This window comes from Chrysochloris asiatica, unplaced genomic scaffold (genome assembly GCF_000296735.1).
Source record: "Chrysochloris asiatica unplaced genomic scaffold, ChrAsi1.0 scaffold00358, whole genome shotgun sequence".
Lineage (NCBI taxonomy): Eukaryota > Metazoa > Chordata > Mammalia > Afrosoricida > Chrysochloridae > Chrysochloris > Chrysochloris asiatica.
This window is the reverse complement of record NW_006408876.1, coordinates 2,125,986-2,150,528: the sequence shown is the minus strand read 5'-3', so window position 1 is coordinate 2,150,528 and position 24,543 is coordinate 2,125,986. Positions and strand designations below refer to the sequence as shown.

At 45.2% G+C, this 24,543-nt stretch overlaps 1 protein-coding gene across 1 annotated transcript in view; it reads left to right on the top strand.

The window, feature by feature from the left end:
- LOC102827117 (ankyrin repeat domain-containing protein 33B-like) overlaps positions 1-24,543 on the top strand; it is a 98,956-nt gene that overhangs the window by 30,931 nt on the left and 43,482 nt on the right. Inside the window, exon 5 of the mRNA XM_006876164.1 lies at positions 20,277-20,406. Coding sequence (XP_006876226.1) covers positions 20,277-20,406 — 130 coding nt within the window. The remainder of the gene's footprint in view (positions 1-20,276; positions 20,407-24,543) is intronic.

The window sequence follows — 24,543 nt, the reverse complement described above, 5'->3', positions numbered from 1 at the left end:
TTAGTCTTGGAAGGGGGTTTGCACTGAGGGGACCCGACCACTTGCCTTGATGTTTCCTGGGCAAGCAAGTTGCTTGTTCTTGTAGTAACAGTCGGTCTGCCTATGTTGTTTTATATTGGGAATGATTCTTGCTGTAAAGATTTGTTCCCTCTTTTGAGCTACTGCTTCCATAGGTGTAGGTCAAGTTCATCAAATTGTATCAGAATACTCTTTTTTTTCCTCGTCTTTCTTTGTCCTGAAGGATCTTGATTGCTTGCCTTGATGGCTTCCTGGCGAACAGCTTGCTTGTTCTTGTAGTAGCCAGTCATGCTGAAATTTTTGTTTTGGGTTTTTCCTGATGATGAAGATATATCTTCTGTTGCTCTAGCTGTCCCAGGTTTGTCTGCTTGTCTCTTGCTAGTGGGGATGTCCCACCACAGAAGGTTCTGGATGGGACTCAGGATTCCTTCTAAGGTCCTATACTCTGCAAAGGCTTTGCAAGAGGCCTATTTTACTGGACAAATTCTAGAACCCTTTTTAGGTATTTCAATCAGTTATAGGCTGAAGATGGCTTACATGTTTTTCTCTAATCATGTTTCCCAACATTCCCTTCTATCCCACTCAAGTGTCCATTTTACAGTAGTAGACAAGGTAAACCAATATTCATAATAAGGTCAAGGATTTTAGTATTATTTCCCCTCTTTAAGCTATGCCTAGATCCCTGTATTACAGAGCCCTGTTGTTCCAAGGTTGAGCATGCATCACTGTTTACCTCTGTCCCACTTAGGCCATGCAAACCTGTCTCTGTGTTCCCCTATCTATCTTGTTCTTCCGTCCCTCCCCCTTCTTGTATTGCCCTCCCCAACACCCAAACTAAACCCCCCACCCCAACCCCACTGTTGTGGTTACCTTGTATTCCATTAATTCTTCACTCTATTTAAGAAAGTCTGTTTTATCCTGTAATGTACCTTACCTTCTCACCACCTGGATCTCTGTCCTCTGTGTTTACCATCTTTCACATTGTAATTGTTTTGATCATAGACTGATCCCCCCAGATCCTCTGTTCTTACCATTTTATTCTGTTCTTGACTCTTCTATTTGTCAATTCAGTTTAGGGTGATGCTGCCACGTACGTCATTCTCTGGTTGTTGTGTGTTCTTGTTGGTTCTCAGTCCACAGAACTTCCTTTAGGATGTTTTTCATAGCAGGGCTGGCTTTGGCAAAATCCCTTAGCTTCTGTTTATCCTGGAATGTTTGATTACACCATCATACTTGATTGATAACTTTGCTGGTTAGAGGGTTCTTGGGTTGCAGTTTTTTTCTTTCAGGGTTTTATATATGTCTCCCTGTTGCCTTCTTGCCTGCATGGTTTCTGTTGAGAAATCCGAGCTTAATCTGATTTGCTTGCCTTGTATGTTACACTTCTCTTTTCTCTAGATGCTTTCTGGATTTTGTCCTTATCTTTGAATATGGAGAGCTTGATTATTTTCTTGGTGATTGTATTTGAGGGTCTGTCCTTCCTGGGGTTCATTGAGCTTCTTGAATGCTTATCTTTTTGCTTTTCAGGATGTTAGGAAAATTTTCTTCCAGAACCTTTTCAGCTATTTTCTCTGTGGACTTACATGATTATTCCTGTTCCGGAGTGCCGATAATTTATTCCTTTTCATGTCGTCCAACATGAATCTTAGGCTTCTTCAGAGTTTTTTTTATCCTCTTTTGTGTTTGCTCTTCTATCTTAGTAGTGTTGATAGATTTATCTTCTAGCTCACTAGTTCTGGCTTCTAACTCTTCGATTCTACTCCTTTGCCCTTTCAGTGTATTGTCATTTCTGATATTCTAGTATTAATTGTTTGGACCTCTTTCTGTAGGTTTTGAATTCTTTCCAATGCTGTATCTATCTTATTTGATTGTTCCTGTAGTGCTTTCCTGACTTCGTCCTTATTTTTCTCAACTCCATTGTATAGTGACTTTGAAAGCTCTCTCAGAGCCCAAGAACAGGGGGCTAGGAAGAGTTAAAATGCCCCAAAACTCATTGTTTTATGGAGATTCAGGCAGGTTTTTGTGAGTAAGCAAGCACTTCCCTGAGTTGTTGAAGTCTTCAGTTAATTTCCAGAGTTCTGGAAAAGTTAATGGAGGGCTTTGCATGTATTTTTGTTGGTTTTACAGCAGAATGGAACCTCTGCCTTCTTCCAAGATTTTTGCTAATGTCTCCATTATTTTTTTGGAATGCCAGACATTGTGTATAATATATGTATGAAGTAGCTCTAGGTGGTGTTATCTTCCTCCAGAGAAGATTTAATTTACTTCTGGCAGACAGAATTGAGGCCCATGATACCAGTATGTTATACTCTTTATAAGATTTATATAATTTCTGGGTTACCTTGCTCAGGGGTGCTAGCCCTCTGAGACCCGCATAGAAATAGACATGTTTAGCAGACCCCTCTTACTTGTTGTTGTTGTTAGGTGCCATCGAGTTGATTCAGATTCATAACGACCCTGTGCACAACAGAAGGAAACACTGCCCCGTCCTGCATCATCCTCACCATTGTTGCTAAGTTTGAGCCCATGCCTGCTACCACTGTGCCAGTCCATCCTGTTGGAGGTCCTCTGCTTTTTCATTGACCTTCCACTTTACCTAGCATAATTGCCTCCAGGGACTGGTCTCTCATGACAACATGTCTGAAGTATGAGAGGTGAAGTCTCGCCATCCTGGCTTCCAAGGAGCATTCTGGTTGTACTTCTTCCATTACAGATTGGTTTGTTTTTCTCAAAGTCCATATTACTTTTAATATTCTTCTTCAACACCATTACTCAGATGCATCAGTTCTTCGACAGTCTTCCTTATTCACTGCCAGACTTTCGCATGCATATGAGGTTATTGAAAATACCATGGTTTGGTCAAGTGCCCCTTAGTCCTGAAGCTGACATCTTTGCTCATGAACACTTGAAAGAGGTCTTGTGCAGCAGATTTGCCTAATGCAATACATCTTTTGATTTCTTGACTGCGGCTTCAATGAGTGTTAATGGTGGATCCATGCAAAATGAAGTCTATGACAACTTTAAATTTCTCTCAATTTATCTTAATGTTATTTATTAGTAGTTCCGACTCGATGGCACATGACAACAGCAACATTAGTATGTTGTTGTTGTTAGGTGCCGTCAAGTCGGTTCCGACCCATAGCAATCCTAATAGAGTTTCCAAGGAGCAGTTGGTGATCTTGAATCATTGAACTTGTTGTTCAAACAATTTTGCAATCCAGCACATTAACCCACAGTACCACACCAGGACTCCATCTATTGGTATATTGGTGAGGAATTTTGTTTTCTTTACATTGAGGTGCAATTCATGTCAAAGGCTGTGATCTTTGATCTTCATAAGTAAATATTTAAAGTCCTCTTTCCTTTTAGCAAACAGGTTGTATCATCTGCATATCGCAGATTGTTAATGAGCCTTCTTCCAGTCCTGATGCCATGTTTTTATTTATATAATCCAATTTCTCTGATTATGTATAGGGTTTCTAAGATGAGCTTGAACCGCCAACTCTGCAGTTCAAATGACTTTGCAGTCCAGCGTGTTAACCCACAGTGCCACTGAATAAGTATAGTGAAAGAATGCAACCCTGGCACACAGCTTTCCTGATTTTAAACCACAGATTTTAAACAAAGTGTCCCTTTGTTCTGTTGAAACAACTGCCTCTTGGTCTCTATACAGGTCCCTTGTGAGCAGTTCTGGAATACTTATTCTCTGCAGTGTTGTCCATAGCTTGTCATGATCCATACAGTCGAAAGCCTTGGCATAGCCAATAAAGCACAGGTAAACATCTTTATGGTAGTCTCTGCTTTGAGCCAAGACCAATCTGACATCAGCAGTGATATCCCTTGTTCCACATCCTCATCTGAATCCGGCTTGAATCTCTGGCAGCTCCCTGTCAGTGTACTGTTGGAGCCATTTTTGAATTATCTTTAGCAAAGTTTTACTTTCGTGTGATAGTAACGATATTGCCCAGTGATTCTGAATGACATCATAGTTACTCAGGTAGATGGATACGCCATAGAGGTGCCGGAGGCCATATGAGAATACATGTAGGATCAGTTATAGGTTTGTGGTTGTTGTTGTTAAATGCTGTCGAGTCAGTCCGACTCACAGAGACCCTCTGAGGAGGAGTTGGTGGGTTTGAACCCCCAACCTTGTGGTTAGCAGTTCAGTGCTTATTCTACAGTGCCACACCAGGCCTCTATCAATAGGCATAGTTGTGGACATTTGTGTGTATACATTTGTGTTTTTGTTTGTTGATGCTGTAGTTAAGTGCCTAAAGTCGTCGGTTCTGACCCATAGCGATCCTGTATAGGGTTTCCAAGGAGAGGCTGGTGAGCTTGAACCACTGACCTTTTGGCTCAAACCAACCATGCAATCCAGAGCATTAACCCACAGTGCCACATTTGCTGCACAGAAATTCATATAAATAAAAGGTAAAGTATTACTACAAAATCATAGAACCCTTTTTGTGTGAAGGTATTCTGTCTTGACATATCGCCCATCTTGGTCTGTATCATAACGGATCATGAGCCCTGGTGTTGGGGGTGTGTGTGCCGTGGAGTCGGTTCCGACTTCTAGCGATCCTGCATAGGGTTTCCGAGGTGCTATATCATAGTGGATCATGAGCCCTGGTGTTGGGCGTGTGTGCCATGGAGTCGATTCTGAATTGTAGCGATCCTGCATAGGGTTTCTGAGGCGCTACATCTTTATGGGAGCAGAAATCCTCATCTTTCTCCTGCTGACCTTGAGGTTAGCAGTCCGAATCCTAACCAGTACACTATCAGAGCTCCTTAGCGGATTACAAGCTAGGCTGCTAATTGCAAGGTTGACAGTTCGAATGTACCAGCTGCTCCATGGGAGAAAGGTGGGGCTTTCTGCTTCTAATAAAGATTTCCAGCCTCAGACAACCCTATACAGGGTCGCTGTGAATTGAAACCAACTCGGTGGTAACCTACAACACCACCACCAGGTCTGTACGCTTCTGAAAGTGCTGTTTCCATGCCTCTGACCCCTCTTCCAAAGAATTCCATGCGCTTCAATTTACACCATTTCAAAACAGCTTTGCCAAACTGGAGGAACTAAAATTATGCTACTCTTCCATGTATTTTGAGTTTGGGAAGCAAGAAGAAATCTGAAGAGGCAAGATTCAGACTGTAGATTGGATGAAGTAAGGTTTCCCAATGAAGTTCTCCTAGGACTGTCTGTGCTGCCATTGAAGAATAAGCAGGTGCAGTGTGATGATGGAAACTTCCTCAGCACAACTTTCCTGCCCTTTGTCCCACCCATCATCCTGCAGTCCTGGTGTGGCGCTGTGGGTTAATGTGCTAGAAAGCTGGTTTGAACCACAAGGTCAGCAGTTCAAGCTCACCAGCCACTATTTGGGAATCCTATACAGGGTCACTGTGGGTTGGAACTGACTCGATGGCACTTAACAACAACAACATCATCAGTCTGTGCCCTTCAGGATTATCCCTTAGGAATCCAAATGCACAGTCTTCATTAATTTCTGAACTCATCTCTCTGCCTTGAACTGGCTCAGCAGATTCCCTTAACCTGGGAGTAGATTGCTAAATCATCACTAAGGTAGGTTGATAGAGTCTTTGTGTGGCACTGTAGGGCAAACACTGGACTGCTAACTTCAAGTCAGCAGTTCAACCCCACTAGCCACTCCTTGGAAACCCTAAACAGGGCCACCATGAGCCAGACCTGACTTAACAGCACTTAACTCAAGAACAACAAGGTAGGCCTGTGTCCGACTTTATTAGAAACTGCCTGCTTTCCAGTATGGTGGCTCGTAGTTTCTTTACATTTCCGCCAACAGTGACTAGAAGTTTGGATTGCTCCACACCCTTGCCAACATTTGATATTGTCCTTATAATTTTAGCGGGTCTGGTGGGTGTTGGATGGCAGTGTGGTTGTTGGTTTTAATAAGCATTTCCTTAATGGCTAGCAATATTCAACCACTTCACATTTGCAAACACTTTTCATTTAACATTTTACAGGCAAATCTCAAATTAGAAGATGTTAATGAACACCTGGAGAACAGAAAGTTCAGTGAATCAGCCTCTCTGACAGCAGTGAGTCACACAGGCAGATGACACCTTTAGTTTCATCTTAAATCACAAATGAGTTGACAGCTTAGGAAGGGGACTTGAGGGGAGGAGGAAGAAGAACAGGGGGGTAGGGTGAGGGGAAGGAGAAGAAGATGTTTTAAAGCAATACTTTGACATCAAATCCAGCAAGAAGCCAATTTCCCTCACAAGTCCCCATTCTATGCCCCCAATGAGCAGGAAGTAGCTAGGTAAGAATGTCACCCTGTTCCCCAAGAATGGGAAACTAACAACTGGCTAAAGGAATGCCATCTCGTAATGAGAGAGAGGCCATTCCTGCTAACTGTGGTCTGTGTTTTCCTTTAGTTGTGGTTGGTTGTGAAGGGTTGCAGAGTTGGTTCTGACTCATAGCCAACCTGTGTAGGGTTTCCCAGGAGCTGTTGGTGGGGTTTGAACTGTCACCTTGTCATCAGCTGACCTATAGCATTGTATCAGGACTCCATGCAGTATTTTATGCCCACCCCAAGGGCTGCCATAGAGATAAAGACGTGCTTGAAGTTCCTGGGAGGGACCAGCTCAACCTGAGATGAGAACAACGTAGAAGTTTCTGAAAGTCCTCAGACTGCCATGCTATACCCCAAATCACTATAAATCCTCTTTTCTTTTCTACTCAGGTGGTAGTGGTTTTTGGTTATGTACTTTGGAGTTGGTTACAACTCATAGCAACTATGTATAGGGTTTCCGAGGCTGTAAATCTTTACGGGAGCAGAAAGCCTCATCTTTCTCCCACAGAACACCTGGTAGTTTGGAACTGCCGATCTTGAGGTTAGCAGCCCAACTCATAACCACTACGCTACAGTCTCATATTAGGACTCCCCTCCCCCTGCCTCCTGTATATTATATATACAGTAATCCTTGCTTACTTTACCATTAAAACAAACAAATAAACAGCAATATTTCAAAAATAGAAGAAATGGTTTTGGGTGGCACAAGCAGTTAAGTGCTGAACTACTGATGATAAGGAGCTGTGGTAGCGTAGTGGTTACGAATCAGGCTGCGAACCTTAAGGTCAGAAGTTCGAAACTACCAGCCGCTTTGCGGGAGAAAGATGAGGTTTTCTACTCCCATCAAGATTTACAGCCTTGGAAACCCTGTACAGGGTCTCTATGGGTCAGAACTGATTCCACGGCACATAACAACAACAACAACTGATGATGATACGCCCTGTAAGACTCTCCAGTGGTTCCCTGACAGTGTGGCTAAAAGGAGGCGTGTTACTCTCCCTCTTTGTAAGCCCCTCAAGACCATCCTCTCACCTGCGTCCCAAGGGCAGCAGGAGGAAGACTGGAACCTTCCAGAATGCCGAGCATTTGCCCCCTGCTCCTGGCATCCAGAGACTTACTTGTCTTTGGCTAACAAGGCTGTCTGGTTGGTCTGACTGGTACAGTTCTCTGGAGCCTGGACCAGTTTCTAGAGCTCTGGTAGCGTAGTGGTTACGAATCGGGCTGTGAACCTTAAGGTTAGCGGTTCGAAACTACCAGCCGCTCCGCGGGAGAAAGATGAGGCTTTCTACTCCCGTAAGGATGTACACCCTCGGAAACCCTGTACCGGGTCGCTATGGGTCGGAACCGACTTGACGGCACTCAACAACAACAACAACAACAGGTTCCCATAACCTTTGCCCTGGAGTCAATTCCAACTCATGGTAACCTTGTAGGACAAAGTAGGACTGCCCCATGGGGTTTCCAAGACTGTCTGTCATCTCTACAGAAGCAGACTGCCCCCCGTCCTTCTCCTACAGAGCAGCTTGTAGGTTCCAACTGCCAACCTCCAGGTTCACAGCTAAGCACTTAAGCCTGGTGCCACCAGGCCTCTTGTGTGTCCCCATCACCCCTACAACAGACATCTCTGGTTTTACTTCTCTTTCCGAGCCCCTCCCTTTGTTCTCCAGACCCAGCCCAGGACCTTCAGTGCAGACTTAACAGAATGTGTAAATGAAGGCAGGAAGCTGGTGAAAGCAGCTGCCCCTCCTCCCTGAGCACTCCATCCCTTGTTGTTGTTGTTAGGTGCCATGGAGTCGGCTCCAATCCATAGCAACCCCATGCACAACAGGATGAAACACTGCCCAGTCCTGTGCTTTCCTGAGACTTGTTGCTGCTGTCCCTGAACCAGTTCATCTCCTTGGAAGTCGTCCTCTTTTTCTCTGCCCCTCCCCTTTCCTAGCATGAGGTCCTTCTCCAGGGACTGGTTCACCTGATAATACGTCTGAAGTGTGAGAGATGAGCATTCCCAGACAGGTTCATTTTGTTACACACTCAGTAGGACTAACCAGGCAGGATTAATTAGGTGGCATTTGATGGGTGCTATAGACACCCCGGCTGGGACTAGGTCAGAATCTAGTTTACTCTATGCCCTGGTATGGTATTGTCGGATCAATACTGGACTGCCAACTACAAGGCCAGCGGTTCAAACCCACCAGCTGCTCCTCGGAAACCCTATATGGGGTCACTGTGAATCACAACTGACTTAACAGACTGCACTTAACAATGACAACCAATGTATGGCCAAGATTGGGCATGACACAAAAACTGGACACCCCTCCCCCTTAAAAAGAAATCAAGATAGGAATGACTGGAAGCAGCCAGCGTAGCAGTATCTCTGGCAACGCTGGAGCAGGCTGGGCAGCATCAGTGTCCATCTGAGAGCCTTGCCTGCACCCCTCTCAGTCCATGGAGGGTCAGTGGTCTTGCAGGTTTTCATCCATCATTCCCCACAAGCTCCCAGGGAACCCTGCTGCTGGTCCAAGGGGGAGCTAGCTGCAACCTGAGCCAGGTTGAAAGCAGTTAAGAGACTCATTCAGCTGATTGCTTATGTCTTAACTACTCAATTCAGCTTTACTAAATTCTGTTAACTGTATGTGATGTAAGGAGCCATAGTGGCACTGTAGGATAAGCGCTGGACTGTCAACTTCAAGGTCAGCAGTTCAAACCCACCAGCTGACTGGGAGAACAATGAGGCTTTCGGCTCCCATGAAGATTTATAGCCTTAGAAGCCCTAACCAGGGTCACTGTGAGTTGGAATCAACTCAGTGGCAGGGGGTTTGCTTCAGGTATGTGACATAAACCAGTATTTGTGTGTTACAAACCCAATATTTGCACAACATTTGCTTTAAAGAAAGTGGTATGAAGTTTTCCTTATTCATAAGGAGAATGGGAGCTTTGTTAAGTGTGCCTAAACCAAAAATAAAAGCCAAACGCTTAGTGTCAAGTCATTTCTCACTCATGGTGGCTTCACCTGTTACTGAGCTGAACTCCTCCGTGGGATTTTTTTTTGCTGCTATCTAAAGGAGCTCTGGTAGCGTAGTGGTTACGAATCGGCCTGCGAACCTTAAGGTCAGTGGTTCGAAACCACCAGCCGCTCCGCGGAAGAAAGATGAGGCTTTCTACTCCCGTAAAGATTTACACCCTCGGAAACCCTGTACAGGGTCGCTATGGGTCGGAACCGACTCGACGGCACTTAACAACAACAACAACAATGGAAGCAAGAGGAGCTCTGGTAGCGTAGTGGTTACGAATCGGGCTGCTAACCCCAAGGCCGGCAGTTCGAAACTACCAGCTGTTTTGCAGGAGAAAGATGAGGCTTTCTGCTCCTGTAAAGATTTACAGCCTCAGCAACCCTGTACAGGGTCGCTATGAGTCGGAACCGACTCCACGGCACATCACAACAAGAAGAATGGAAGCAAACTGCTGGGACTTCTTTCTGCGGCCCTCCTGGTGGGTCAGAACTGCCTACCTTTGTGTTAATAATGGATGGAAGGGGCACAGGCCTTGAGTCAGGGACGCATCCATGGAAAACATTATCTGTTGCAAGCACGGAAGTCCAGCCCTGTCCAAACATCTGACGGCCATCCTGACCTGCTATGCAAACCCAGTGATTTGTTTTCATGGAAGATGAATAATTGGGTTTCCATTTATGCGTTTATTTATTTATACTGTGTGTGTGTGAGTTTAGTAAAGATTTACACAGCCAATCATCGGTTTTACGTTCAACACATTATATATTTTGTTCCGTCCGAAATGGCTGAAACCCCTTCCCTGCAACATCACACACCCTTTTACTTCCTCCGGGTGGTTTCCCTTCCATTCTCCCTCCTTTTGCCACCGCACTGAACTTTGTCGGCAGCTCCTGTAATTCAATCGGCGTGTGACTGCAAAGCTATTTCAGAATTGCTGCTTCCTTTAATTTTTTTTAATTTTCTGATGATTAAATATAACTAATTGTCCAATGTAGACAAACATTGGGACTTCTATTACAAATTTTATTCCACATCTCTCCAGCTATCTCCCCCCACAGGCTTTGTTGATAAATAATGTTCTAAAATTGCTTATGAAATTATATTTTTTACACTCAATGTAATCATTTAAGCTTTTTAATTCTTCCTCTACCTCATTTTTATTAGTGTTTGGTAACATAAAAGATTATTCCCTAGGAAAGTGTTCTTAACTTTCACTTCTCTAGTTTCAAAAGGAGAACATGTTTGAAAAATAAAAAAGGCAGAAATTAGCAATGCTTTCATTCCTTTTGGGAATATAGCAGGCTCTGGTTTCAGGCCAGAGGGGAAATTTTCTTCGCTGATTTGTGGGTGTAATTATATCTCATTGTACCAGGCACAGCATCTAGTCGATTTTAGTGATTGCTAATAAGCTTGGTATTATTGATGGTATTGGTTATTACCACATTGGCTCCAAATCATGGTTTACCCAACACCCATAAGCCTTGGTAACTATTGGTAGGCTGGGAGAACTCATCTTTCAGTATTATAATGGGCATCGTCTAGTTGTAGATGTAAATTGATTTCTGTAAGTAGATGCCCAGGTCTTTCTTCCTACTCTATCTAGTTTGGAAGCTCTACTGAAACCTGTCCGCCATGGGTGATCCTGTTGGTATTTGAAATCCTGGTGGCAGCTTCCAACATCACAGCCATACAGAGACCCTCGCAGTAGCACACACTGGCAGACTGGTAATCTTTGTAGGATTACCCAGCGGTATTGGCCTTGTGGGGGCTACAAACCCACTGCGGTGGCGTCCACTCCTGTATTACGCGGAGCAGAATTACCCCATAAGGTTTTCTTGGCTGTAATCTTCACAGGTGTCGATCGATCTCTAGACGTTTCCTTCATGGGTCACTGGGTGGGTTAGAACGATCAACAGTTTAGTTAGTAGACCAGGGCAGCCGATTTGCATACCAGAAGGAAAGGTAGAAATACATCGCAATGGCATTTTAGGGTGAGCTGGTCCCAAGGGTTAAGCGGGGGAGGCCCTGACCAGCTGTGGGAGGTGAGGGTGTGAAGTGAATGTGCCTGTGTGCTGGAGATTGTTCTAGAAGACTGACGGCTCAGGGGCTGAGGGAAGAGAAATGAGGAACCCATTAGCAAGATGTGGCTACTTCAGTAAGGCTTACCGCTTACTCCATTCAGACGTGTACACCTTGTAAGAAATAAGAAAGAAAGAGGAGAGAGACTTGGGTTCCACAGCAGGAAGGTTTATTGAGAGTAAACCTGGGAGGGGGTACGCTTAAGTTACCAAAGGAGACCAAGAGCCCGCCTGTTTTTTACAGACTGTGGTATTTAAGGTGGTATGGTCCTGGGTACAGTTCTGGCCAGTTTCCAATGGCTGGGATTATGGAGATTTTTTTCTGTAACCTGCAATTACCTGGGGGTAGGGGTAGGGTCCTCTTGGTGTAATGAAGATTTAAGCTTTCCCGAGACCGGAAGCTGAAGCAGGACTTTATTCAGGGGTACTTGTGGGCAGCTGTAATGCCATTTTGTTGATCAGGTGGAGGGTCCTTCAGACCTTTTTTAAAAAAGATTTCATGTATCATTATTATTGTAGTAATATGTATACAACAAAAAATTTGCTATTTTTACATGTACAACCCAGCCACACAACCACACTCCCATGTTGCACAAGCATTGCATCATCCATTTCCAAATTGTTTTTTTCTCTCTTGCCTTACCGTTTTTTAAAAAAATTCTTATATGCAGAAAAGTTTCCACTGTGTGTTCTCGTGAGAATATAAATATACACTGTTTCCTTTCTCATAGTAGGGCGGGGATCTAGACCAAAAAAAGAAATCTTGTATCTCCTTCTTTGTGCCTTTTCTTGTTATTTGTTTCCTGGCCCCCATTATCTGGTGTTCACACTCTGTACTGTGAATACTAACCCCCTTCCTTCCTCTCTTGTTTTTACCTTTTTACACACATGAAATCAGCATCCCGAGGGTTAAGAAACCAAACAACAACAACAAAAATGAGAATATAGTTGGGGAAAGTCTTTCAGAAAATTACTAACAATCTGAAACCATAAATTTAAATGATGGGTTAGCAGTGACTATCAAAATTTTGTATTTTATGTGAAATTTCACTTAATGGGAGATTGTTTTGTATTCCAGACAATTTGGTGTATGTCCCGCCTTTGTTGTTGTTGTTCTTATGTGCCGTGGAGTTGGTTCCGACTCATAGGGTTAATATGCAAGTCTTGATTTGGGAGAATTCTCTTGGCTTATTTTCCGTGTTTATTTATTTAAATGTATTAGGCGCCTTTGGAGCCCTGGTGTAGCGCTCGCTGTATGTAGGATAAGCACTGGACTACAAGGTCAGATTGAACTGCAGTGATCAGCAGTTCAAATCCACCAGCTCCTCGGAAACCCTATACAGGGTCGCCATGAGTGGGAATCGATTGGATAGCCCCAAGCAACAACAACAACAACAACAACAACAGGCATCTTTAGAAATAGAAAAGCATGCATCAAATTATGTCTCCTCCAAACCCACCGTGTGTTCCTTGGAAGGACGTCAAGACAGACCCCAAAATGTATAATAGAAAGCAAAAGGCTTTCCCTCACAGAACAAGGGGGCCCTGGTGGCACAGTGGCTTAGGTGTTGGGCTACCAACTACAAGGTTAGCAGTTCATATCTACCAGCTGCTACTCGGGAGAAAGAGTTCTCCTCTGCCCTACAGGGTTACTTTCAATTGGAACTGTCTTGAAGCCACTGGGTTATCTTCTTACCTGCCTGGAGAGCAGCCAGTTACATTTCTCAATTAATAGGCAACATTCTGTGGTAGCTGTGAGTAGATTTCTGTAAGTAGATGGCCAGGCCTTTCTTCCTACTCTTATCTAGTCTGGAAGTGTTACTGAAACCTGCCCACCATGGGCAACCTGCTGGTATATGAAATACTGGTGGCATAGCTTCCAGCATCACAGCCACACAGAAGCCACCACAGGATGACACACTGATAGAACAGTATGGTCATACCTGTAGGGACCCAGCGATATTGATGTCGGTGGGATCTTTTCTGAAGAAAAAGATCCTTTTAGAGCATAGCTATGCTGGGGCCACCCACACATTCCTCCCTCAAATTCTCTCAGGAACGATCCTTCCAGGTGGTCTGTACTTGTTGCCAGGTTCTCCTTCCATCAGACCACATGAGCACCCTTCCTCAGTGGCTCCTAGATTCCGACCTCATTCCTGCTGGGTGAGGTGGCTTCACTAGCCTCCTCCTCAGTGCTTATCTGGCTTGTATTTGGGTTTGTGCAGTAGCCCAGCTTTCTTTTACATCATTTCTCAGGCCCTAAAGGTGTGGCGCTGCAGGCTAAGGCACTGGACTGCAAAGTCAGTTTGAACCGCCAGGTCAGTGGTTCATATTCACCAGCTGCTCCTTGGAAACCTATACAGGGTCGCCACGGGCCAGAACCGACTTGACAACACTTCACAACAACAAAGATGAATTTGAAGGCTCCGAGTTCTGGGACCACTTTTATTTTCTGTACATCTTGCCGTTATTTCAGCCCGAGGTCACGAAGCACAGCCAAGAGCGATACCACACTGGAAGTCTTCTCTCGTCTCTAAAGTTTCCTTGAGCCCTCAAGTCATTTCTTGACTTGAAGGAGGAAGTGTAAGATAAGTTAGTCGATCTGAGTGGCCATGGGTCGCTCCCTACTCAAGGTGGGGTTAATGAGACCCATGTAAGGTAGGAGGGACCAACACATTTCAGGGATGTTGTCAGACCTTAAGCAAAGGTAGGTGCAGAATGGTTAACACGCTAATGGAAAGGTTGGAGGTTCGATCCACCCAGAGGCACCTTGGAAGAAATGCCTGGCAATTTACTTCCCCAAACTCAGCCTTTGGCAATCCTATGGCTCCCAGTTCCTGGTTTCATTGAATCAGCCACTCTGTAGGAAATTCAGCCAAGTCCCACTTCTGGAAGTTTAAGCATGGCAGCAGTGCTGTTGGCTAGACCTTGGACGGCTAACCTCAAGTTAAGTGGTTCAGACCTACCTGCGGCTCTGTGGGAGAAGGATGAGGCTGTCTGCTCCCATAGAGATTTACCGCCTCAGCAGCCCCCTTTACCTAGGATCACAGCGAGTCAGCTTTGACTCAGTACCAGTGGGTTTTGATTGGGGCATCGTCCCATGGTCTCTGGTTTGGTTTTTTGTTTTTTTTTTTTTTGCACTATCTGCTTTCGTCCACCCCTCTAGTAGGAATGATGCCCTTTACTGACGCTTGGCTTGTTGTAGTTGTTAAGTGCCGTCAAGTCAGTTCTGACATATAGCGACCCTGTGTAGAGTTTCTGAGGAGCGGCTGGTGAGCTTGAACCGTTGACCTTGTGGTTCAAACCGACTTTGCAGTCCAGCGCATTAACCTGCAGTGCCACACCAGGACATTTGGTAATCAATAGCATAAGTGTTCTTACAAGGCAGAAAGAGTGAAGTACTAGACTGGCTCTGGTAGCATAGTGGTTATGAATCGGGCTGCGAACCTCAAGGTCAGCAGTTCGAAACTCCCAGCTGTTCTGCAGGAGAAAGATGAGGCTTTCTGCTCACATAGAAATGTATAGCCTCGGAAATCCTACATAGGGCCGCTGTGAGTCAGAATTGACTTGATGGCTCTGGATTTTGTTTAGTTTTGTTTTTTGGTTCTAGTTCAGTGGAACCGAACTCCAAAAGGGATTCACCCATGTATGGCAAAAGGGGATGTGCATCAACTTAGTGTTAGGAGTCACTAGGAATCAAATGGATTTACCCATAAATTAGACTTGGAAAATGGACCCCCCCAAATGGAAAAAGTAAAATTAGACTCCTACAATACATTAGCCGTGGAAATGAAGTCCGCATGGATTGAAGATTTAATTATGAAACACGGAACCACAAAACTTTTAGAACAAAATATATATATTTTTTGGTCTTGGAATTTGAAGAATTTCCTCAACATATCACACAAAAAATAATCATTAAGAGAAAATGGGAAGGGGCTGCCATAACCAATGACCACAGAGTGCATGCCTTAAAGCAACCCTTCTGTGCTGTCTCACAGGTCCGGAGTCTGAAAGCAAGGTGTTGGAGACGCGTTCTTACTTCTAAGGGAAGGTCCTTTCTGGTCTTCCTCAGATGTTCCTTTTCGTGCAGCTGTGGCATCATTCTGTCATCACGTGGTACCTTTGATAAGGACACCACTCAGACTGGATTAGGGTCCCTCCTAGTCTAGGATGACCCCAGGTAACTTAACCAGTAAGGTAGTCACCTTCACAGGAACTGGGCGTTAGGACTTCAGTGTATCTTTTTTGGGGGGCACAATTCAACCCATAACAGGCTCATGACTTTATGATTCATTGGGTTTTTTTTTCAGTCATCTGTTTAGATCAAGAACTGGTGTGATGAGATCTTAGAATTATCCAAGATACTCATCAACCACCCTTTCTCTGGGATCTCTTGGAGAACCAGCGTAATTAGATGGTAGGGAGACATCTTCAGAACATTTTCAGAAAAGAAAACTAGAGGCGGTCTCGTGGGTGTGAGACAGAGCAGGGACGCTGATTCCTCCCAGGGATTTATACACGGCTGTGATGAAATGATGGAACTGATTTTTGTCCTGAATTTCTCCCTTCCCTCCCCCCCACCAATAGGGTATTCTTTTCTTGAGTTCCTGATGATTTTTATTCGTATCATCTTAAAAAAGTTAATACAGGGAGACTTTGTTGTGGCTTCATCCTAGAAGGCCAGCCCAGTGTCGGTGGTGATGTTTGTCCGCACAGATTTGCAGATTCACAAACAGTCCTTCCCGTGGGATTGATTATTGGCTTTGTGATTGTATTCCATCATGCTGCTGGTCTAATCATCTTCCTCCACTGTAAACAAATCTCAAGGGGCCGGGAACCCTTTCTCAGACAGAGTCAAAGTCCTGCCCCCCCGAATATATGTTTCTTTTTCTTAGAGATTTCATAGGGAAGCAAACTATACCAAGTGGTGGTTGTGGTATTGTTAAAACTCTGTGAGTTTAGGGAATTTTGCACAAGTCCCCGGTAGTACAAAAGGTTAAGCACTGGACTTATGAGCCAAAAGATTGGCAGTTCAAACCCACTCGGAGGTGCTTCAGAAGCAAGGCCTGGTGATCTGTTTCTTTGGAGCACAGTTCTACTCTACACACGTGGGGTCGCCGAGATTGGAGTGCGCTCAACAGCCACAAGCAATGCTGTGATTGCAGTTGCTGGATCTTTTTTTTTTTTTCCAAATAAATAAGATTGATGTCTGGGGAAGGGGCCAAGGGAGGGGTCCTGACCGTGCCCGTTACCTGAGACAGAGCAAAGATCGAGGGCATCTGGGAAGATGCAGTTCTTCACTAAAAGTCCTACACTCATTCGTTTTGGGAGTCCTCATGAGTGGACCGCAAGATTGGTTTGAACCACAAAACTGGCAGTTCGAACCCACCAGCCGCTCCTTGGAAACCCTATACAGGGTCACTATGAGTCAGCACTGACTCCATGGCACTAACAGTAACAAACACTCGTTCGTTTGTTCAATAAGATAATACCTGGGCTCACACGAGGCAGTGCTCTTGGATCTGACGATTCACTTGGCGGTGAGCACACAGGTCAAAATCCCTGTCCTGGTGGGATTTACTTTCTCATCCTAGTGCTTAATCATAAGCATGGGAGAGGACTAACCTTCTTAAATTCTCTCATAATTATTGAGAATTTGGCGACTCCATGTACAACAGAAGGAAATACTTCCCAGCCTTGAGCCAACCTCATGGTCAGCTGTGGATGGGACCATTATAATCCGTAGGATTTTCATTGGCTAATTTTCAGAATTTAGATCACCAGACCTTTCTTCCTACTCCATCTTAGTCTGGAAGCTCCACTGAGACCTGGTCAGCATCCTATCAACCTGAAGTCTCCACTGACAGACGAGCGGTGGCTGCACCAGCATTGTACTGGCCAGGAGTCGAACCCAGGTCTTCCTTGTGATGGTGGTGGTGGTGGCGGTGGTTGTGTGCCATGGAGTCGGTTCCGACTCATGGAAGGCAAAAATTCTGCCCCTGAACCAGGAGACCCATCAAACCATGAAGCCTGTCTGTGTATTTTAGAGATAGGAGTTTTATAAGAGTGGACTTTGCAAGTAACTGAAGTTTACTCTCATAGTTACGAGTTTTAGCGGGGGTGGGGGTGGGGGGTGGGGTGGATATCACGATGAATAATGGAATTTTTTCTTACATTAAACAATTTCCAAATGAGGACAAAGCCACAATAAGCTTTGTGTTAGCTTCCTTCTTAAAACTTTCCAACTAAAGCAGAGAGTTGTAAATAATGCTAAATCCTAGCTTTAGACTTGAAACCGTCACTTTGGAAATAGACCCCAGAAGATTGGGGTAAAGGTGATGTTTTTGTTACTAACTTTTTATTGTGACTTGAGTGAAAGAATCCAGAGCAAGTTGGCTTTCTACTCAGCAATCCTGACGCCTTGTGATTGGTGACATTGATTGTAACCCCCACAATGCCCCTCTTCCCCTTCCTCCGTGTGCTGTTTCCATCTGCCTTGCCTTCTCCATTCCGACTTCTCTTGTTGTTGTTAAATGCTGTTGCGTCGGTTCCGACTCATAGAGACACCCTGTATAGTGTTCCTGAGGAGCAGCTTGTGGATTTGAACTGTCTACCTTTCAGTTCAAACCAGTCCAGTGCTTTATCCCTGGGCAAACGTTGCTTTTTTGATCTAGGATGGTAGATAGTTCTAAGAAGTGCGTACCTCCATGGTATCTATTGTTCACCTTACCGGCCTCTTTATCATTTTGTTGAAAGTTGAGATGCCCGAGTCCAAGGATCACGGTTCTCTATTAGCAAAGGTGATGTGGGTCCCTGTGTGGGTCCCCAGGGTCACCGTGTATGTGTCTGCTGGTGCCCGTGTGTAGTGAGTCCCCAGGGCTATCTTCACTCCTTTTTTGGTCATCGTCATCTCAGACCGAAGATCTCCCTAAGACTCCTGAGATTGTCATCACAGCTGCACACAGTGGGAAGTCGGAACCAACTCTGTGGTGGGTGCAGGAGTGAGAGGACAAGGGGCTGTGAAAGGAGGGAGGGTGGGATGGATCCACAAAGGTACTTCAAGAGCCCCCGCAGGTTCCCCTCTGCTATCCACCCACGGAGAGTCATCCTTTCAATCAGTGTTAATGAATTGAAATGTGTCCCCCAAAATACATGTTGGAATCCTAACCGCTGTACCTGTGGATATGATCCAATTTGTAAATAAAGTCTTATTGTTGTTAAGTGCCATTGAGTTGATTTCAACTTCATAACCTCTCTATAGGGTTTCCAAGAGCAGCTGGTGGGTTTGATTTGAACTGCCAACCTTGTGATTAGCAAGGAAGCCCCTACACCAGGACTCCAAGGCCGTCTTCTTGGTGGTGTAGCGTGCCGTGGAGGCAGTTCAGACTCATAACAACACTGTATAGGGCATCCGAGGCTGTCAGTCTTTACAGGAACAGAAAGCCTCATCTTTCCATCCCAGAGCAGCTAGTAGATTCGAACTGCTGACCTTGTATTTAGCAGCCCAATATGTAACAGCTACGCCACCAGAGCTCCTTAAGGTCTTGTTGTTGGTGTTGTTAAGTGCCTTTGAGTCAGTTCCGATTCATGGAGACCCAGTAAAGTGTTTCTGAGGAGCGGCTGGTGTGTTTGAAGTGCTGTTTGAAGAACACCAGGTCTTAGATCAGTTTCGGCAACATCCTGTATAGTGTGTCTGAAACAAAATCTCTTCTGAGCTATATAAAAAGAGCAGATGAACTGTGACTGGATGAAGTACATCTGCTTTATCAAAAGTGATCTTTACTTAAATTCAACTCACTGTAGACGTTAAACCTGTTACCATGGAGTTAATTCCAACCCATAATAACCCTAAGGGGCAGAGTAGAACTGCCCCTGCCCCCAGGATTTCCAAGGCTGGCAATTTTTATGGAAGCTGATCAGTCTTTCTCCAGTGGAGCGGCTGGCGGGTGGCACCAACTACTTATTCATTGTGCCACCAGACTCCAACTCCTGTTGTTGTTGTTGTTAGGTGCCGTCGAGTCAGTTCCGACTCATCTTGCCCTTATGTGCAATACAACGAAATACTGCCTGGTCCTCCGCCAACCTCACAGTTTTTGTCGTTGAGCCCATTGCTGCTGCCACTATGCCATTCCATCTCCTTTTCTCCGACCCTTCTCCAGGGACTGGTCCCTCCTGATAATATGTCCAAAGTATGAGAAACAAAGGCTGGCCATCCTGGCTTCCAAGGAGCACTCTGGCTGTACTTCTTCCAACACAGATTTGTTTGTTCTTTTGGCAGTCCACGGTACTTTTAATATTCTCCTCCAACACCGTAACTCAAATGCATCAATTCTTCTATCTGAAAATAACATTCACAGCAACATCTAGTCTGGTATTGTTCAGACAACTGGACACTGAAGCCAGGTGGACACAAAATGAACCATCAAACCCCTCAAAACCACTTTGGCTTATTCCCCTACCTCCTCTACATCTTGGCCTCTTGCACCTCACAGCCAGGCCCACCCTGACCACCTTGCTTGATACACCCCCCACCCCCACCCCTGTGCTTCAAGCTTTTCCTACCATACCAGCTTCCTGAAGAGTCTTATTAATGTCTGCAGCTCATGGGCCTTTTGCTCTATGAAACATCTATGTTGCTGATGTGTTCCAGGCACGGTGCCTGACTCCAGGCTGGCTCAGTGTGCATTTGAGAACCAAGGAGCGGCTGGCCATTGAGAGCGGGACCTCAGGGTTCCCTATGTTCTCACCCTGAGACTCAGCCGCCCGTCTAGTCCTCTCCTTGAGGTCGCTGTCCTCAGTCCCTACTCTCTGACGGCCTCCCCTTTCGTTTCTAGACTGCCCTTATTGTCGCCTGCTACCACGGCTTCGTGGGTGCGGTAGTGGTCTTAGCAGAGTGCCCCCACATTGATGTCAACTGGCAGGACCACGAGGGGAACACCGCTCTCATCATTGCTTCACAGGCAGGTAAGACCCAGCCCCATCCCAGCCGAGGGTGGGCAGGTGCACAGCCAGCGGTCTGAACGCAGGAAGGGTGGACACCGATGAGATGTTGAGCTGTGCACAGGTGGGAGACAGGGCTGGTGGGTGCCACTTCATGTTCTCCTGGTGCATTTGGGATAATACAGAGTGTACCCACTTGTGCGGAATTCAGTATTGGGGAGCTGTAGCGCCCGATAGTGCTGTTCAGGCTGAAGCTTCTAGAAGAACATGAAACTTTGTTGTGCTTAATTGTGGCTCATTGAATCAACATCGTCACCTCCCGTGGACCAGATGCTAGGTGGGACCCGAATACAGACAGGAAGGTAACCCTTCAACTGCCAGAGGGACCAACCAACCATCCCTTCATTCTCAAATGTTTACTGAACACCGGCCACACGTCAGGGTCCCTGGGTGGTGCAATCGGTTGGTGCACTCAGTTGCTCTCTGAAGGTAGGAGGCTCCAGTCCACCCAGAGGTAGCTCAGAAGAAAGACCTGAAAACCCCTTGGGCACCAAGCATCAGAGTCAACATTGCAGCAAGTCAGGTGCTGTGCTTGGAGAGTGGATGAAGACAAGTAAGCACAAACAGGGCACCTCTAGTCGGAAAGCTATGACAGGCACTGGTCTTGGGTAACACGGGGCAAGAACACTCCTCCAGCCCTGGAGCCTGGGACAGCGGTCTACAGAGGCGGATGAGGCCCAGTGTCAAGGAATCAGTAGTTTAGCGGATGGGACAGGAGGGACTCAGGTTGTCAGCAACGCAGCTTGTGGGTGAGGAGGTGAGGCTGTAAGAATCAGGGTACCTAGGAGAGGAAAGGAATCCCCTGCAGAGGACCCCCACCCTGCCCTGTAGATGGAACCCCTGAGGAAGGGAGCTGCTGGAGGGTGAGGGGGTGGTTTTTCAGTCTCCCCCCCCCCTTTTTTTTTCCAACTACAGAAAATAAAAAAGTGTTTTCTTATCTGTCTGAATTGGCTCAGCGTGAGGAAGTGATTTTCTTTCATTTGTTTCTGAAGGTGGAGGTAGCCAGCCCTCTTGGGGCTCCTCCTTCCCCGAGCCCTGTTACCTTAGAGCAGAGGTTAGTTAGATCAGCAACAAGTAGGCTTTAGACTCACCTGGGCAGGTAAGCACTCAGGTGGCTGGGCCCCTTGCCAGCCTTTCTCATCTAGTAGATCCAAGGTGGGCTTGAGAATGTGTGTCTCAGCAAGCCCCCTCCCTTCCTCCCTTGTGAATTGGAGATGACTCTACAGTTTTGGGGGCTGGGGACAGGTCAGGATCACAGATCTTAAGCAACATGTTCTGATTGTCGATTTCCTACTCATAGTAACCCTGTTTAGGGTTTCCAAGGAGCAGCTGGTGGGTTTGAACTACTAACCTTGCTGTTAGCAATCCAGTGTTGATTCTACAGTGCCTCACCGAGACACAGACAAAGCAAAGACACCCTAAATTCAACTGAAAGCTAAGGACAGCCTGCCTGTCCCACTTGCTGGGCTGTTTGGGTATCGTATTGTAGAGAGTCCATAAATCTGGGACTGTTCCTGAGAATCAAATGCCCTGTTTTAGTCCAAATCCATATATACGATTATTTATTGGGTGGGCTCCTAATTCCAAAAGGTTTTGTAGTTACAGATGTAGGAGATTCTACATCTGTAGAAGTTCATGAGCAAACTGCATTTTTTTTTTTTTTTTTGCTTTTAATTTTTTCCCCATTATCTTTTCATTCTATTTTTCCATGAATTTTGGGAGCCCCCTTGTTTGCTTAGAATACAATTTTTAAAATTAAAAAATTAGTGCAGAAGCCATTTAAAAAAATGGAAGCCAATCATCCTTGTGATCCACTTCCAAATTTCTTCTTCCCCATAACAAAACTTGGTGCCCCTGGTAACCACTTGATGCCTGTACACTTGCCTCTTCTGGATACTGTATAGAAGTGGGGTCATACAAAATTTTCAGGTTTTTGTAACTTTTTAAACTCAGCATTATGTTTCCAAGTCCCATCCATATATCCTTCTGGCAATATTCCATGGTATGGGTGGACCACATTTTCTTTATCCGTTCATTGTCTATGGTGGTGGTGGTGATTAGAGACCATGGACTTGGTTCTGACTCATAGCGACCCTGTGTAGGGTTTCTGAGGTGGCAGATCGTTATAAGAGCAGAAAGCTTCATCTCCTGCAGATTGGCTGGGCTGGTTGATTTGAACTACTGACCTTGTGGTTAGCAGCCTGATTTGTAACCCACTAGGTAGCAGCATAGTGGAGTCCTGTTGTGGCACTGTGGGTTGATGCGCCAGACTGCAAAACTGTTTGAACTGCAAGGTCTGCGGTTCAAGCTCACCAGCCACTCCTTGGAAAACCTATACAGGGTCGCTATGGGTCAGAACTGACTCGATGGCACTTACAACAACAAGGTAGCGTAGTTGTTACAAATTGGGCTGCTAACCTCAGGGTCAGCAGTTCAAAACTACCAGCTGTCCCGCGGGAGAAAGATGAGGCTTTCTGCTCCCGTAAAGATTTGCAGCCTCGGAAACCCTGTTCAGGGTCGCTATGAGTTGGAACCGACTCCACGGCACATAACCACCACCACCACTTTCCGAGGATGGCCAAACTTCGTCTCTCATACTTCAGATATATTGTCAGGAGGGACCAGTCGCTGGAGAAGGATATCATGTTTGGTAAGGTGGAGGGTCAGAGAAAAAGAGGAAGACCCCCAATGCAATGGATTGACCAAGTGGCAGCATCGATGGACTCAAGCGTGGCAACAGTAGTGAGGTTGGCCTAGGATCAGGCATTGTTTTGTTCTGCTGTGCATAAGGTCGCTATGAGTCGGTACTGACTCAATGGCACCTGACAACAACAACAACTTTATGAGAACTCCTTTAGTTCACTGTTGATAGTGAGCATTTTTGTACAAGATGGTGAATGAAGTTAACGTCACTGAATTATACATGTAGAAATGGTTTAAAGGGCAAATGGTTTGTAATATGTTATTGTTGTATACTGTAGAGTTGATTCTGACAGAGTAGAACTGCCCAATAGAATTTCCTAGGCTGTAACACTCAGCTTGGGTCAGGCGCACCTTAGTCCTCAAACTGACATCTTTGCTCTTCAACGTAGCAGATTTGTTTAATGCAATACATCATTTGATTTCTTGGCTGCTGTTTCCATGAGTGTTGATGGTTGATCCAAGGAGAATGAAGACTTTGACAACGTCTATCCTGTCTCCATTTCTCTTGATGTTATTTATTGATCCAGTGGTGAGGATTTTTGTTTTCTTTACACTGAGGTGCAATCCATACTGAAGGGTGTGGTCTTAGCGCTTCATTAATAAGTGTTTTAAGTCTTCTTCACTTTCAGCAAGCAAGGTTGTATCACCTGCATATTGTTCGTTGTTAAAGAGCCTTCCTCCAATCTTACTGTCACGTTTTTCTTCATATAATCCAGCTTCTTGAATTATTCACTGAGCATACAGAGTGAATAAGTATGGTGAAAGAAAACAACCCTGGATCACACTTTTCCTAATTTTTTACACCATTGAGTGTTTCCTTGTTCTGTTCAAACAGCTGCCTCTTTGTCTGTGCACAGGTTCCTCATGAGCACAATTTAGTGTTCTGGAATACTCATCCACCGAATATTGTCCATAGCTTGGGCCTGACCCAAGCCATGGTATTTTCAATAACCTCACATGCATGTGAAAGTTGGGCAATGAATAAGGAAGACTGTAGAAGAACAACTGATGCATTTGAGTTATGGTTTTGGAGCAGATAAAAGTACCATGGGCTACCAAAAGTATAAACCAATCTGTGTTGGAAGAAGTACAGCCTGAGTGCTTCTTAGAAGCCAGGATGGCCAGACTTCTTCTCTCCTACTTTGAACATAATATCAGGAGGGACCAATCCCTGGAGAAGGGTCTAGTGCTTGTATCTATCTCTTCTAAGTTTTCAAATTTTTTGGAGTACAACTCTTCATAGTATTCTGTTATTATCCTTTTGATATCCTTCAGTTCTGTCGCCATGTGGTTTCTAATGCATGTTATTTGTGTCTTCTCCCTCTTTTCTTTTGTTAGGTTTGCCAATGGTCTGTTGATTTTGTTAATCCTTTCAGAGAACCAGCTGCTTGTCCTGTT